General features: G+C 44.0%; 1 protein-coding gene and 4 non-coding genes across 5 annotated transcripts; 2 read left to right on the forward strand and 3 right to left on the reverse strand.

Moving 5' to 3' along the window:
* Positions 1–3,310: 3,310 nt before the first annotated feature.
* Positions 3,311–3,382, reverse strand: TRNAQ-UUG. The gene has a single exon. It is a non-coding gene; the product is annotated as a tRNA-Gln (tRNA).
* A 609-nt stretch (positions 3,383–3,991) lies between these two features.
* TRNAQ-CUG lies at positions 3,992–4,063 on the reverse strand. The gene has a single exon. It is a non-coding gene; the product is annotated as a tRNA-Gln (tRNA).
* A 643-nt stretch (positions 4,064–4,706) lies between these two features.
* TRNAM-CAU lies at positions 4,707–4,778 on the reverse strand. The gene has a single exon. It is a non-coding gene; the product is annotated as a tRNA-Met (tRNA).
* Positions 4,779–5,021: 243 nt separating this feature from the next.
* Positions 5,022–12,405, forward strand: LOC122186812. Its single transcript, XM_042883762.1, has 8 exons — positions 5,022–5,261; positions 7,561–7,844; positions 8,166–8,369; positions 8,451–8,576; positions 8,847–8,972; positions 9,642–9,705; positions 9,814–10,012; positions 12,237–12,405. The coding sequence occupies exons 1-6, from the start codon at positions 5,022–5,024 to the stop codon at positions 9,658–9,660; spliced, it is 999 nt and encodes a 332-aa protein (XP_042739696.1). The 3' UTR covers positions 9,661–9,705; positions 9,814–10,012; positions 12,237–12,405.
* LOC122186955 lies at positions 5,379–5,485 on the forward strand. Its single transcript, XR_006181213.1, has one exon. It is a non-coding gene; the product is annotated as a U6 spliceosomal RNA (small nuclear RNA).
* Positions 12,406–16,161: the final 3,756 nt, after the last annotated feature.

The following is a 16,161-nucleotide window of genomic DNA, read 5'->3' on the forward strand; positions in this document are numbered from 1 at the left end:
CGATCTCTGTGAAGCTGCAGTTGTTCTGTCCACCATAATCTTGAACATCAACCTATTGCCAAACATCTGCAGATTATCCTAATAGCATCAAATTTGTTCTTGATTAATGAATTATTATTATTTTTAGCTAGCAAAGTTTCAGATTGTTTTCTAGTCTGAAAATACAGCTTGGATTTTTTTCAGTTGTTTCAGGAAGCGTTTGAATGCATCTTGCAAATTTCCTAGTTGTGCAGCTGCTTCTGTGCATCACTTCCAGTACTGCAAAAACCTGTGTCTGTTTGCAATCAGCATTTGACTTGAACGCAGTGGATGTGATAAAGGCATCAGTAGAGGCAGTGCAGGTGTTTGCAGTGGCAGAACAGAGGCTCAAGCACAGAGTCCTGAGTTCCCCTGATGCCGAGAGAGCTGAATGTGAAGCTGTTAATAGAACTGATGTCTTAGTTGGGCCTCCAACTAAATAGAACGTTTCACTTGGAGGGATGTTTTTTCCAATGCACATGAATTGGATTACTGCTCTACCTGAAGGCACACAATGAGATTATTCCTGTAAATCAGCCTTTGTAAGTTGTTCCTTGTTTCAATAAAAACCTTATTCTTATGTGGTGCAATATCAGGACATCTACAGAAATCTACCTCTGTCCAGGAAGGGAGTCCAGAAGCATGGGAAGACCCAGGCATAGCCAAAATCTCCATAAATGCTGAGGCCAGACAGTGGTGTTGCATAGAAGGTCTGAACAGCCTGTTTCTGGAAGCAACACCTCACCCATTCAGTCTCCTTTTCTTTCCGTCATGATTTCCTCCAAAAACTTCCCTAGAAAGAAATAACTTGTAACAAAGTGGTCTCGTTCTGTTTGTACAGGCATACGTTTCTATGTATATATGGTTTATAGCTTGATGGCATGTTTAAATTATATTGCTTCCATCTTTGTATAGTGTGCTTATTTTTTATGTGTGTGTACTGGACAAAATGGTACGATAGCGTTGTTTGCTTTTCTGATGAAATCTTCATTAAATTTCAAAAGCGCTGCCTTTCAATTCTGAAAAGGTACCCTTGGATTGTTTGCACAACCTGGGCCACTGCTGCTCCTGTTCTCCTCTGCCTGCCGCCCTGCTGTGACCCCAGGAGCAGCGCAGTGCCTGCAGTGAGCCTGGCTGCGCTGCTCTGCAAAGCGAGCACGTGGCTCAGCTCAACCAAAAGCCAACCCTTTTCAGTTGAATCCACCCCCCGTTTCTTCCCTCTACTTAGCATTGTAATGCACTGAGATAGCAGTGTGAAGACCCAGTAGCAAATGTCTCCTGCAGCCTTTTGAAAGCGACAGAGGTGTTGAGCTGCACAGCTTCTAGTGGCGAGTTGGAATGTATGTGTTATAACAGTGATGTGTCTGATACTTGTCCTTTTTGCTTTGTAAGACTTGGAGTAAAACTGATTTTAAATTTTTAGAACTCTTCTTTAATGTGCCAGTCGGGCTTTTTTTTAATGACCTTTTAACATTAATTAGCCTTTGTCCTTTTACCTTCTTTCAGTGAGATTTTAACATATATTAGACAGCCTTGTTGCAGCTTTGCCTATAGTGGAATACTTGCCTGAGACTCGATTCTGGCTTTTAAGTCCACGTTTGCCATGTCTGTCATTGCTGACAATACATAGTTTTAGCTACAGTTTCTGAAGCTACAGCATCACTTAGATCTGATCATTTTTTTGGTAAATAATAATAATCTTCATTGCTGCTGCTTTTCAGCAGCGAGGGAGCAGTTGGTGGCAGCCGTAGTGCTGTACTTCTCAGTTGAATGTTGTGCTGAGACGATCTGCCTCCAGGTGATTTTTAGAAAGGAGTACAATGAAGGGATGGGGGGAGGGTAACTGGAAATGCTAAATTTCAATTTGGAAGCTGCCTTAAGGTATTACTGACTTGAACACATCGAGCGGTAGGTACCTTGGGTTACGCAGTACCTGGTGCTGAGACTGCTCCTAGGGGTTGTAAAGTAATTTTGCTCTGCCTTTTCCAGTAAGTTTGCCTGAGCCACAGAGCCTTGTGTTGGTTTATCCACTGCAGGTAAAGAAGAGTGACAGAGTGACAGACATGTTTGTACGTAGCGGTCTCAACTGGATTATATCTGGATAATAATGTTCAGTTACTGAAACCACAGTGCTTTGTGTTCAAATGGAGCATGACCATGAATTGTCCTAATAAATCTTGATACTGGATCATGAACTCACGTCTCATTCCATGTAAAACTGGACTTGACTTTAAGTTCTCTTTGTTCTAATCTACAATGTTTGAATTTACAAATTTCTACAATCTACAATGATTGAATTTATATGAATGTGCTGTAACAGCAACAGTGCATCAGCTCTTTATGAGTGCTGGGGATTACAGAGACACTTCCAGCTGTGCTCTGAAGGGAACAAGTTTCTGGTCAGCAGCTGGAAATGGTAACATGTTCTCTATGACTACACACAGTGCATCACTGGAAGGCAGAGGAGCACCCAGTGGTTCTGAAGTGCTCTCAGCTGGGAAGGATGGTGTTGGTAGGGCAAGTCTGCGCTGCTGGATGGTTGCACTGATTTAAAACATCAGCATGCAAGGAGCAGTAAAGAGATCTACCTTGGGATAGCAGGATCAATCCCTGCTGAAAGAACAGGGTGCTGCTACAGCGTGCAACGTTAGTTTGAGATGCTGTGCATCGGCAGGGCATGCAAAGATGTAATTAATTAATTTTGCAAACATTTTCATTAATTCTCTCAAGCAGGATTCTGAGTTCCATAAAGTAAGGGGTAGCTGTGGAGGCGGTCTGCATTTCTCCAATGGACAGTAAGGGAGTGGATAGTTACCTGGAAGTAAAGAGGGTTGAGCTGATCTTCAGAACGGAACAGAGCAGGGCCGATCCCGTATGTAAGCAAGCAGGGACAGCTGCTGAGGAGGTACTGGGAAATTGAGCCATCCTTAGGCACTTAGAAGTAAATAAGGTTTGTGGCAGCAAAGCAGAGGTAAAACTACTGAAGTTGCACAGAGTACAACGCGAGGCTACAGCCAGACGTACCGAATTAGCAAAATAACGAAAGACCTGATTAACTTTGGGTGAGAACTATTTGGAAATTAAAATCTCCCTTGTTCGTGTTGTCAAAAGTACGCATCTTGCATCGCCCCCTTTCAGACACACAAGAACAGCACTGCAACTGGCACCACGGAAAGCCCTTACGGCTGTCCGCCCTCCCCCCCCCCGGGCTCTCAGCGCTTTCAGGGCTCCTCGGACGCGCTCCTCCTTCAGTCATCTCTGCGCCGCCGTGAAAAAGTAACCCCTCTCCACCAGGTTCTACCGAGATTTGAACTCGGATCGCTGGATTCAAAGTCCAGAGTGCTAACCATTACACCATAGAACCGCACGGTGGCACCCGCCTCTCCTGTGCTGCATAATAAATCATCAACGATGCTCAGCAGTAAAACTCCCCAGCACGACCGACCGCTGAACAGAGCGTTGATGGCAGCCCAACCGCTCGCCTTCTGCCTCTCTGCTCCATTCGATGTCCGACATAGGATGACGACAGCTGAACTATTAACTGCAGGACGCGGCAGAGGTTGCCGGGAGAAATAGCGCAGGAAAACTGCTGCTTTCAAACAGGTGAAGCAAACAGCAGGAGGGGCTGCGGAGCTCAGCAGGCGGCCTCGTGTTCTGCTGGCACCGAGTTGCTGCTTTCACACGGGTTGCTCATCGCACAGAAAGGAACTAGTTACACTTCAGCACACTGCAGCAGGTCTGAAATTACACAGATAAGGCAGGTAGCGATGCAGTAACTTAGATGCAAAAAATACACGCAAAAAAAAAAACAGACGAAAAAAAAATGAGAGGGCTCTCTCGCTTTTCTGTTCTCCTGTACGCCTGATTTCGGCAGCACAGGTCAGTAACTCACAGCACTCCAAAAGCCAACGAATCACCCAACTTCCCCACGACGGCGGCCGTTCACCAAATGTCGTCCCGGACAAAAACTCTCAGGTTCCACCGAGATTTGAACTCGGATCGCTGGATTCAGAGTCCAGAGTGCTAACCATTACACCATGGAACCGCTTGTGAGCAGCCTCCCAGGCACTCCTGTTGAGGGAGTCACACATCAAGGAGCCCCTTGTCAGTTTCCTTTCTTCGCGTTTTCCCTTGCAATCCGCATGACAAATCCTACTGTTCCTTTATCGCAACGCATCACAGCAGTGAAAACAATGCCATTTCAGAAGCCCCTTAACATTAAACAAAACCACTAAGCCCTCTCTCGCGTCACTGCCAATACAAACACAGCCTGAACGGAGACTTGCAACACTACTGCACTCACTTTCACTTCGTATCTGTAGGCCCGTTTTGCTTTCACGCATCGTTTGTCTGCTTGCTTTGGTTGAGAAGATGCACATACCAGCATCACAACCACAGGCGTGAACTGACCCACAGAAGGTGACTGGGAGCCATGAAGCGGATGGGACGGGCAAACCACACAGAGCAGTGACTGCAGGACTGAAGCACTGCGCCGGGCTGGAATAAAAGGAGCCCCAGCACAGAGCTTACGTGTCGCCATCGCACCGAGCGCATCGCGCGTCAGCACTACAGACCGACCACAGACCGACCCGACCCCACAGTGCGGCCCGGCTGTGCCCGGTAACGCAGCTCAGCACAAATGCCGCTCGTGCTAATATGGCTGTTCGCCCCAGAGCGAAAATTAAGCCTAGCAGAGGATGGTTTCGATCCATCGACCTCTGGGTTATGGGCCCAGCACGCTTCCGCTGCGCCACTCTGCTCCTCGTTACACGTCTTTCATGGCGGCACTTAGAACAGCGCCCGTCCCGCCGCCCCACGCCTCGATTCCAGCCGCTGCTGCTTAAACCCGACCCCCCCCCTCCCCTAGTCCCCCGCTGCCGCGCAGCTCCCCCACGAATTGAGCGCCGCAACAGCTGCTGCGTGCGCTGTGCAGACACCTGGCGAAACGACGCGAGACTGAAAGCACCGGGATACCGCTGCGGAAAACCAAGTACAAACTCCTGATGTACTACCGCAGAAACAGCGCCGACTCCGAAGAACCGAGCGCTGCTGGCCTTAAAGTCCTACCAAAACTAAAGAAACGAACCCAGACGCGGCCGCCGAGCCCGCACACCAGCGGGCAACCCGCCCCTCCCGCCGCCCCACAGTGCTGCGCGCATATTTGCATAGCGCGGTGCTCACTAGGGGAGATTCGCCCCCTCAGGTCCGCTCCCCGTAAGCTGCCCCGCACCTCTGCCAGTGCCGTATGCTGTCTGTGTACCCCAGCACACACTTTGTGCTTGCCTCACCGCGGGCTCACCCTATCCTATGAGAGCTCAGTGATCTGAGCTATAAATACCGCTCAGACGGAAGGGCAACTCGTGCTCGCTTCGGCAGCACATATACTAAAATTGGAACGATACAGAGAAGATTAGCATGGCCCCTGCGCAAGGATGACACGCAAATTCGTGAAGCGTTCCATATTTTTTTTCTTTTTCTACTTATGCCCTGACTCTACCAGATACCTGGGCAGCCTGAGCTGTTAACAGGCAGCCCGCCACGGCAGGGCACGGCTGGATGTGCGGCCCCTCCAGCCCGAGCCATTACAGCCCTTCTCAGCTCTCAGAGCCTTGCAGCTCGCCCTGCCTCACTCACACGCTGCTCCGCACTCCCCACACGGCACCCACTGACCCTGAAGGCACAGGGCTGAGGAACCCTGAGTGAAGGTGTCTTCCCTACCTGGAGCACCTCCTGCATTCTGCTCTGCGTTGTTCTCCTCAAGCTGAGACCCTGAGGCCTCAGGGTTACACAGCTTAGTCCAGAAGTCCCCTTCAGCACAGGCACGAGGATTGCAACAACGCCTGTAAAACCTGCTGCAGAGAAACGACTCCCAACAAGAGGAGTGCTGTGGGTTCCTGGCCCTTTCGGGCCTTGCCTCGGGGCTCAGATTATAGCATTACCACAGGGCAGTGCCTGTCTGAATGTAATTCTCTCAGGTTCTATCCCTGTCCTTTCTCTCTCCTGCTGTCTCTGGGCTGTGGCACTGACATCTGCTCAGCCCTGGTTCAACTCACACTGCTCCACTGTACTTCTCAGACATTCTGTAAATACCTGGAGGCCCTTCCCTTCTACCCCAGTGTGTGAATTCAACACACCGTGCACAAACAGCACTACTGCTGAGCTATCTGCCAGACCAGTGTGTTTCCCACACAGCTACCTGCAGACTTCACTCCTGCCCTCTTTTGCTCTGTCCATCCAATAGGCGATGCATCAGTAATAAAAAAAAATGTGTAAATATTGTATTGGTGCAGTAAATACTCATTCTTTATCTAGCTAGAGTGTTTAAAAAGAAGAGGCCCAGAAGGAGCTGAACTGAGGGTGCTGTTAACTCCTCAGCTCAGGTATTCTGAGATTTCCAGGCAAGCATTGCTCAGCTGACTGCTGTAACTATGCTACAAGAATTCTTTTACAGATTATAATTTGCAATTAACTTGCACACTGAAATAAACCTGCTGAGATTCTGTTGTAAATGATAAAAGGTAATGAGAAGTTTAAATACTTTTTTTTCAAGTTATCTAAATATTGGACAAAAGAAGAACAAAAATATGTTATTTGGGTCACGTTTCTTAGCAGTTGCAGCAGTCAAATAAATGTTGCTACACAGTCTTCAGTCATCTCCTCCTTTTTGAGCTAACTTCTTTAACTATGTTAATCATCAAAATTGACAGCAGAAAAATAAAATCAGCAGGTGTGATTGTCCTTACATTCTTTAGGTAAAATCACCCATAAATACTTCTAATAAAAGTGGTTTGTCTTCTGAGACATTTAAGAATGCATGTGTAAGCAGAAGTGTATGGCAGCACTAAGAAACCGATAGGATATCTGACATCATACATTGTGACAGCATGGCTTTCAAATCTTGTCTTCCAAATGGGTTCCGATTCTAAATCAATTTTCAAATGGAATTGGTTTCATTTTGCTTTTAGTGGGATTTATGTAGCATTTCCCTTTCAGTGCGAAAGTCAAACAGGCAACTGAGGGGACGGTCCTGGCTTTGCTCCTCAGCCTGGCTGCTCACGAGGTGTCCTGCAATTCATGCTGGGAATTGTTGCATGGCAGAAGCGCACTGTGACCCTCGTTCTGGACTTATGCAGCGAATGTTTAAAGCTGTGTTGTGCCAGTGAGTGCTGACTGTTCCAGAGCACCATCTGCTCAGCTGTGGTAACGCTGACGCCGTGTGACGGGGCTGTCGTGCGGCTGGTTACCAGTCATGGAAACCCCAACCAGTACAAAACCGTCACTGGAGCCAAATTAAAAGCGATCCCTCGTAGGTGTGCAGAACGGGAAGCGCCTCCTGCGTGCTTTGGGGCGGTTCCGTGTGGGGCAGGGAGTCGGACTCGATCCCCCCGGGTCCCTTCCAGCTCAGGACTGCGCGATTCCTGTCAGCGCTGGTACCTTACAGATACCGCTTCTAACCTCAGCGTCTTTAAATGCCGTTGTGAGGAGGAGAATCTGTAATTAACCGCACATTTTAACGTTTCAAAAGGGATTTTTAAGGCTTAGAACCGCTACTCCAGCACGCCTCCCAAAGCGCCCCTCACAGCGGGCGGTACGTCATCAGCACGCGCCGCTCCCCGCGCGCCATCACAGCGGGGTATTACGTCATCAGCACGCGACGCGCCTCATCGCAGCGGAGCCGTACGTCATCAGTGCGCGCAGCGCCGGTCACGTGTCCCTTGTTTACCTCCGGCGGGAGTTGCGCTGCTGCGGCGGGCTGTGCGCAGGCCGGCGGCTTCCCTGGGAAGAGGGGAAGCACCTCGCGGCGAGGGCAGGTGGGAAGCGGACAGGTAGGAGGCCGGCTGGGGCCGCGAGGGCGGTGGTTCCCCTCGGGGACGGGGGGAGACCGGGCTGCGGAGGGCCCCGCGCTGCGGCACGACTGCAAGCATCGCTCGGAGAGTGGCGGGGGCTGCGGTCGCGGGGCGGGGCGGGGTGGGGTGGGAGGAGCCTGGGGAGGGACGGGCGCCGCAGCTCGTGAGGTGATCGCAGTTTTGGGGCCTTAATTTCGTAGAAGTGAAGCGTGTCCCATGTTTGGGAGCAGCTTCTGCCGCCGTGGCTCTCATTGCTAAGGTATAACCTTTCTCCCTAAGCGATCTGTTCTTTATTACTAGGCTTACGATGTCGCTGCCAACGAAGAGGTGTGGAAGACCACCGGTGTTGTCTTTCCTGGAAAAGAAAAAGAGAAAACAAAGTCTTGATAGGAGGAGAGGGAAAACCAGGATTTATGTTGGAAATCATATCGACCGATGGCTGACGCTGAAGGAAAAACTGGATTTCAGAAACGATGCAGAAGTCGCTGGGTTTTTATTGGACTTGTGAGTAGACTGTCAACATGCTCTTCTGTTTAATAGTACCATGTAAATTCCTGGCATCCACATCAGCTGTTTTGTTTCTAGGTATGACAGCTATGACCCGCTGACAAAAGCTCCCATCTGTCCCCTCCCTGGGGGTGTGAGAAGAATCACTGTGAAAGAAGAAAGAACATTGTCAGACAGTGCTTGCTTAATAGCAGCTGACGGAACGTTAGTAGTGTACTCTCTTTATATGTGAAGGGGGCAAATTAAATAATTTTCTTGATAGTACTCAAAAGGTTGCAGCTGAGAGGGGAGTATATAAGGAATGAGAAAATAAAATCAGCTGTATGCTCAAGTGTATAATTTGGCTATCATTTCTAGAAGCTTTTCTGTTCAATTTTTTGTTTGTATTGTTAAATATGTAATGGTAGTCTAGAGAAAACAAAACATCTTTACAGAACAATACATTGAAATTAGAATTTTGGGTTGGGTTTGCAGGTATGATGATGGTGACCCGTTGTCTAAAGAGGCTGCTTGTTCTGAACATGGAGACTTCAGCATTGTCACTGTAAAGGAGGAGCGAGAGATGCCACCTCATTGCTCATCAGTGGAGACAGATAACACGTTAGTGATACCACGGGGTTCTTTTTGCATGTTTTACATTTGAAAATGTTTTGTATTGACTTTTATTATCACTTTTAGTTTAGCTTATCAGAAGCTCGCATCATTCAATTCATGCTCTGTTTCCTTACCTGAAAGGGGATGATCATTCCAGTCACTGTGAGGGAAGCGTCTGGGAGAGTTTTTGGAAGAGCTGTTTCTTAGAGTATACACAGCAAACTCCTTGTTCAGTGACTTGTCTTCCTGAAGTCTGTGAATGGAACAAGAAAGTAGCTGATATGTGTGAAATATTGGCTGCATTAGTAAATAACAAGGTTTTCAGTCATGCAGTTTACAGACACATGTATGGTTTAACATTTTAGAAAAGAAAAATGTTTCTTTGTTGACTGTTTGAGTGATAATGCATACGAAGGGATGCATAAACCTACTTAGAAGTAGTGCTGTGCTCAAGGAGGCAACCACGCCATCAGTCGACTGCTGATGTCTTTTACTGCAGTGTCACCAGTAACTGAGGCATTCACAGTTGAGAGATCAGAGGAGCCTCAAATAGGTATGCTTGTCGTTTACTATCTATTTAGGTTTCAGTTATCCACAAGTGTTACTGAATAATCATAATTTTCTCCTTGTCTTAGTTATCAGATGTTTTACAAATGTATCTTTTAATATGTGCAGGGGGACACTGAGATCCTAGGACATTGGCATTGCATGGTGTGTCCAAACCCTTCGCTAACATGAAGTATGTAATGTGTGGTGTGTGTCTGTCTCAATTTTGTTTTTCACTATTTTTGTTTTGTTTTGGTGTGTGTGTTTGTGTGTCCCTAATTGTTTTCACTTTCAATTTTAGTAGGTGAACGTGTTGGGCTTCTGGAAGTAATTCACTGGCTCAGAAAAATTACTGGCAGCTGGATCAGGAGAAAACAAACACCAGCGCTGATGAAGCTGAAAATTTCAAGTTAATTCTTCAAAGCAGCACTTTCCTAGGACAGTACAGTTTTAGGTTGGAGTGCTGCAATACTTTAATTCCTGGGACTGACTTTCTACAGGTGAGACAGAGATTGTTCTTACTTGATTGCTTATTTTTACCCTCTTCTAGGTGTGAGCAATAATTAGAGAAGTTGTTTGGGGGCGGGAAGGGGATGTTTGAATTCGTGCTGATTGCATGGACAAATGATCAGGCAGGTATGCAGTGTTGTATAAAGAAAGACAACAGTTTAAGAACAAGGAGTTGTTTGGTGGAAGATTAACCTGCCTGAAGTGGAGAAGTAGTTGTATAGTCTGTCTGTGAGTACAGCAGCTGTGTTCCAATCTGTAAACACCACATTTTTGGTTTTTTTTGTTTATAATGTATTGCTGAGGTACAGTGATAATGGGACTGGGGGGTTCTTTGTAGCTGTGGGAAATTCGTATGATGATTAAGTCATTTGCATAAAGTCATGTTAATAGCTGAACTTGAGCCTTAGAAGTAAGGTGCAACTCCATGGCTTCAGATAGATGTGCAAGGTTCTTAGTTGTTTCAGAAAATAGTGGGTTTCCTTCTGAAAAGGAACGGTGTTAAATGGAGGAAAAAAAAAAACCCAAAAAACAAAACCCTTTAAAAATCCGTTGTTTGTAAAGGTGTGGTGCTACGCTTCCTGTTAAAGGGTGGAGATGAAGATGATAGCTACTGCTTTTCAGGCATTGGAGTGCTATGTTTTTCTGTTGATGTTATTGCTTCAGAAGTTACTGAGCGTGTCTTTGTAATACGTGCGATTATAGAAGGGCCAGGAGAACCATACACAGTGTTGTTTCTGCAGCAAGGTCTTGTTGAAGGTGCTTTATTGAGAAATTATATCTTAATAATCATAAAGCAGCTGTTTTACTCTAGGCCATTTACTATCTAGTCAGGTAGGCTGGCTGAAAACATTGTTGAGGAACTGCAAGTAGCAAATACAATGGAGGAAAAACACCTCATTCATCTGTTTCTTTAGTGGTGTCAATGTTTGGTTTCTGTCTTGTTTTTGGAGTCTTGCCCTGTGCTGTTTGCTTTCAGAGCTTGCTTTTGTTGGAGAGAATTGAGTTGATGGAGAAACGGTGAAGGGAGTCAAGCAGCTGGAGACTGGGGTTTTGAGATTCTTGCCAAGTATAGTGGTGTGACTTCTTGAGTTCTGGCTGTTAAGAAGAGTTGAAATGGTGAAAGAAAGCAGGAAGAAAAGAATATATAGAAATAGCTTCAGCCACATTGTTGACAGGATGTTACCGAAAGGAAGCATTACTGAACATGTCCAGTTAGCTTCCTGAATGTGAAGATCATCTTTAATGCTGCTTCTGTTATTAACTTCCACCTTTATAACTGAGGGTACTAACCAAGCATTCAAATTCAAATTATTTTCTGTTTTTTCATGTGAAAAGTCCCAAACCATCAAGCAGATGGTAAGCTATCAGTGTTTCTTGTTTGTTTTCTAGTATTTGTAATGTACTCTGACAATATTGAAGGTTAAGTCAGAGTGGTTGAATAGGCATTTTGTTCTTTTGTTATTTTTTTTTTAAAGGAAGCAGGGGCAGGGATTTGGGATTTCTTCCACAGTATTTGAGCACCAGGTGTTAAAAAGCACCTTTACGTGGACTTAAGTTGCTGAGATGTTCTCACTTTAGAGATCGCTTCTTGGGATTTGATAAGCAGTGAAACTTCTTGCCTTGATTCTTCAGGAAATGAAGTTGTTTTTTTTTGTTTAAAGTGTTTGCAAGTAACACAAATACAAAATAAATACTAAAAATGCAGCAGCAGTTGGGTGAGGAAGACTGGTCTGCACTTTGATCCTCTCTAAGCGTGGCCAAAGAATGACAACCAGTCTTAATTGAAGTAAAAACTCTGCGTGTTCTATTTTTGGTTTTCAGTGTTCATGGTTTTTTAATAACATAATAAGAAGAAAAGACAAACCACAGTCTGTGATTCTTTCACTGATAAAACTTAAAGCACCACTGCACGTTTGCTTTTTCCTTCCAGATTAGGTGATTAGTCTGAGACGTAATGCACTTAGTAGTTTATTTTGTTGTAATGCTTAATGTTGATCTGTATTTTGCTATAGTGAAATCACATGCATCAGAAGTGTAAGATGTTCTTATTGTATCTGCTCCCTGTGCAAAAGCACAAACAGACTGATTATAATTTTCTGTTGCTTCAGAGTTAGAAATTATTAGGAGAACGTGCTGGTAATGCTTGTTGAAATAACGCAGACATTTGGTATTTGAATGTCCCACTGTAATCATTATTATTGTGTTACTTTTCAGGGTAACCAGCAAGAAGAAAATCAAGCACTTGAATAATGACTTTGGGGCAGTTCTTGGACCTTTTTGGTTTTGCTGGGAGGGTTTTGTGAGTTACAAAGAATGACTGTAAGTTCTCGTATGAAATCCCATGTAATTCATTGAACAACTAATTAAACTTTAATTACCTAAAGTTCTGTTGTGTTACCTTAGTGTTAATAAAGCGTGTGGAGTGGATTTACTTAACTGTGAGGTTCTGTGCAAAATTTTCTTGGCATCAGGTCTGTACAATTACTGGCTGTAATGCCAGTAGGTGCGTTGCAGACTTACTCAATGTCAGTTACTTCTTGTACTTTGTATTAACAAAAAGGTTCCTCGGAATTTATTAAAACTCCAAGGGTTAAAACAGAAACAACTTTCCAGTAGCAGTTGCAGCATGAAGTACATTTCCTGCCTGAATGCTTTTCTTTGGGTGATTTTGCTAGGGAGCAAATTTGAAATATTGCACATAATGGAAGGCATATTTAGAGGTCACTGATGCAATTAATGATGGTGAAAACAATGGACTAAGGAGTGTGTTGTGTTATTTCCTTCTAAAAATTGAGTAATTGAGATCAGATGTCGCTGTTCATTTCGTGGAATAATTTGATTGGTCGTTTGGCTCTTGATATTATGGAGGCTGACACATAGCACATTTTATTATGCCTCTCTTACAGTGTACCTTAATTTGTTCTTTTGTAGAGAAAGTAATTAAATATGGAGTACCTTTTGTAACAAGTTCAACGGAATAGTGTAGAGTTCTGAATTAGTTTTGCAGTTAGATATGAGTAATCTGGAAAGTTCTTAACTGAAAAACTGTGAGATTAGCGTGATGGTATTGAGTGCATGTCTGTCAAAAGGGCAGAAACTCCCAGTCTTCAGTTTTCTTTTTTCATTTAAACCACACACTTTCATAATTATTTGGGTTGTGATCATTATTCAAACCAGTCGGGTTTTCCGTTGACTTCCATCAGAACAGCCTCTTTCTATGGAGAAATTCCCCTAATGGCATTCAGCTTTTTCACTTGTGATAAGAAGCTGCTGATCTTAAATACGCTCTTTATTTTTCGTATGTTGAATATAAACGTTCTTACTTGGCTTGTTAATATATCTTTTGTCAAATGGCGCACAGAGAACTTGTAAGTAAACTGGAGAGGATTATTTGTTAGAGCTTCCTCCAATTGGAAGTGCCATTTCCCATGTTTTTGTCTGTGTTCTCTTTGCTCTGTGCCTTTCACTGTTCTGACTCCTAAGCAGTCACTTGTGTAAGTGACTCAGTTTGGCCCATGGAAGATAGTGAGGCTGGTGATATGAGCTGTCAGTTAAATGACTTCATTGCTCTCAGATTGTATCCTGTCAGTGTCACCACTGTGAAAAGGGGAAAGGATTTGGCCTTTGGCATAATCACTTGTCTGCCTCTGAAGCCAACACCATCAGCAGAAGAGCCTGCTGCTGCAATAGCTCTTTGCATGAGGAGCTCTGTCCATCACCGTCCTGCCAGCCTGGTTCTTGTGCTTTAAAAAAGAACAGTCACAATTCTGTCATGCCACTCTCGTGGAAGTGAACTAATGCTGCAAATGCATTATATTTTTAGGTGCACTCACTATGAAAAATGCTGGTAGGATGTTTATTCTGATAGTATTGAATGTAGTGTGATACAGCTGCTACTGTACTGGATAATGATGTTGACACAGTTAACAGAAACTTACAGAATTTAACTGTCATTTGTGTTGTCCATTAAATTTTGCAGAATGGTTGCACAGCAGTGAGTCTGACACAGGAGATATCTGCTCCTGCTGACAGTTAGAGAGCAACGCCTCTGTTTTTGTCAAACAAATAACAGCACAGTCAGTTTTTCTGCAGCTGTGGGTCTATGGGAATTGCTGAACTAGGTTGTGTTCAAATGTAAGAACTAAATATTGGTCACGCTGCTGCTCCAATGATGGATTGAGAACATGGAGGAATTAAAACGTAGAATAATTAAGCAAAATAATTGGGCTCTTAGCAATGCCACATATTGATTTCTAACATAAGTACTAGAAAGGAATTTGTAGTGAAAGGTGAACAAAAAGCTGTGAAACACACAGGTTCGTTCTTGTGTTTATAATGTGGACTGACTGTCATGTTCGCTTTTCTTAGGACTGTGGCTCTATTTAACCTTTCTGAAATGTGATTAACGACAGAACTAGGAAGCTTCTGTCCAAATAAGAACAGGTTTTGTGTTGGAATTTAAATTTCAAACCATTAAGCCAAAGAACTTACAATACACTCATTTTCATACTAACCTCATATTTTATTATTTTGCCTTGGCCAGAAGTTGTTCGTTTTGTTGTCTTTTTTCTTTTAAAGCAACAGCTATTGTGCTCTTAGCTAAATAGTTTACTGCTCTATGAAAACTTGATGTGTTTTTTTCTTTATCAGGAAAGGTGATCTACAACATTTGAGTTAAATTTATTTCAAGCAGCTCTTGTGAATGTCTTTAAGCTGTGAGATAAGCAGTTTTGTAGGTAGCTGCAGACACCAGAGAGGATGGAAGGGGGTGAAGGAGAACTAGGATGTGAGACTCTCCAGTAGGCTACTCTAGAACATGACAGCATTTCAGTATGCTATGTTCTTACTGTTTCGAATGGCTGTTTAATTTTTCAGCTCTGAAATACCTGTATGAGGCTTCATCATGCAACCAAATGTTCACGAGGGAGCAGAACCACGTTGTTTAAGAATGTAAAAGGAATGCAGGAAATCTGCAATTATTCTGAGTTCATCAGGTTTAGTAGACGCAAGTTGTTTCTCTTTCTTTTTATCCTATAGTAAAACAAGAGTGAATTCCAAGTGTAACTTTTGTAAGGCATGATTGCTTGTCTGTAAGAAAGGTTTTTATAAGATGGAATACCATCATAAACGTGGTGATACTTCTTTTTTTTTTTTTTTTTTCAAGAGAGTTTCAAGTCCCACGTCTGTTACTAGTGACATATTTTCTGGGTTTCTAAATCAACCCAGAAGAGTTTCAGCAGTGTGTAATGTTAACCACGTTCTCATGAGTCACTGCTGAAAATACTGGTCAGTGGATGGCAGAAAGGAAGGCACATCAAAGGAGGAATTGCAAACGTAGGAATGAATGGTAGAGTTTCAGTTTGAGATGTGTGATTGAAATGTGACTTAGAGAGGAATGGTGGATGTAAATTTTTTTTTTTTTGTGGTACAAGTGCTTACCTGGCTCAGGACAAGCCTGCTGCCTCCCTTTTCTGACAGCAGAAGCAATTCCTGTTTCATCCCTCTCTAATTCCAGAGTGATTCCTCATCACTACAGGAGTCAATTTCTGGGTAGCCAGGCTTCTGTTTTCATTAAGTTGAGGATTCAACAGATAAACAGGATGCTTCTAAAATCAGGTGTAAGAGGTGTCAGATCTTTGCCTTCTGATTTAGAGCATAAAGCAGTACTTCCTTCTGTAGTTTTCATGTGCGTAAATGAAAATTGATGTGTATTTAACATACCAAGGTAGGTCTGCCATTCAGTGATGTTTGTAATCTTGCTTCACATGCATACTTGTTCTAAATACCTAGCCAACCTACAGGCAGATTTACAAAAAGGGCAGGTATGTTTGTGCATTCATCTGTGTATAAAAATGTTCCCACTTTCTGTTTATAAAATCGTGCATGAATGTGGGTTGGATGGAACCTCTGAGAAACATCTCATCCAATCTGCTGCTCATCGTAGGGCTGGCTCCAGGCTTGGATCAGGCTACTCAGGACCTTGGCTAGCTAAATCTCAAAAAACGTTGAATATTATACAACATTTTGAAATGTTTAATAGAGTATAGGGCTCAGGATTTAAGATTAATAGGAAAAGGAAAATAGTAATGCATATGTATTGGTTTTTTTGCTCTTGTGGCAGTCTTTCAAGATATGTGAC

The sequence above is a fragment of the Lagopus leucura genome, unplaced genomic scaffold (genome assembly GCF_019238085.1).
Source record: "Lagopus leucura isolate 7727_CA_CO unplaced genomic scaffold, USGS_WTPT01 Super-Scaffold_100040, whole genome shotgun sequence".
Lineage (NCBI taxonomy): Eukaryota > Metazoa > Chordata > Aves > Galliformes > Phasianidae > Lagopus > Lagopus leucura.

Coding starts and splice junctions, on each gene's coding strand:
- LOC122186812 (XM_042883762.1), top strand. CDS start 5,022: ATGTACTACCGCAGAAACAGCGCCGACTCCGAAGAACCGAGCGCTGCT. Junction 5,262..7,560: donor CCCGCACCTCTGCCAGTGCC/GTATGCTGTCTG, acceptor TTTAAGGCTTAG/AACCGCTACTCCAGCACGCC. Junction 7,845..8,165: donor GGCAGGTGGGAAGCGGACAG/GTAGGAGGCCGG, acceptor CTTTATTACTAG/GCTTACGATGTCGCTGCCAA.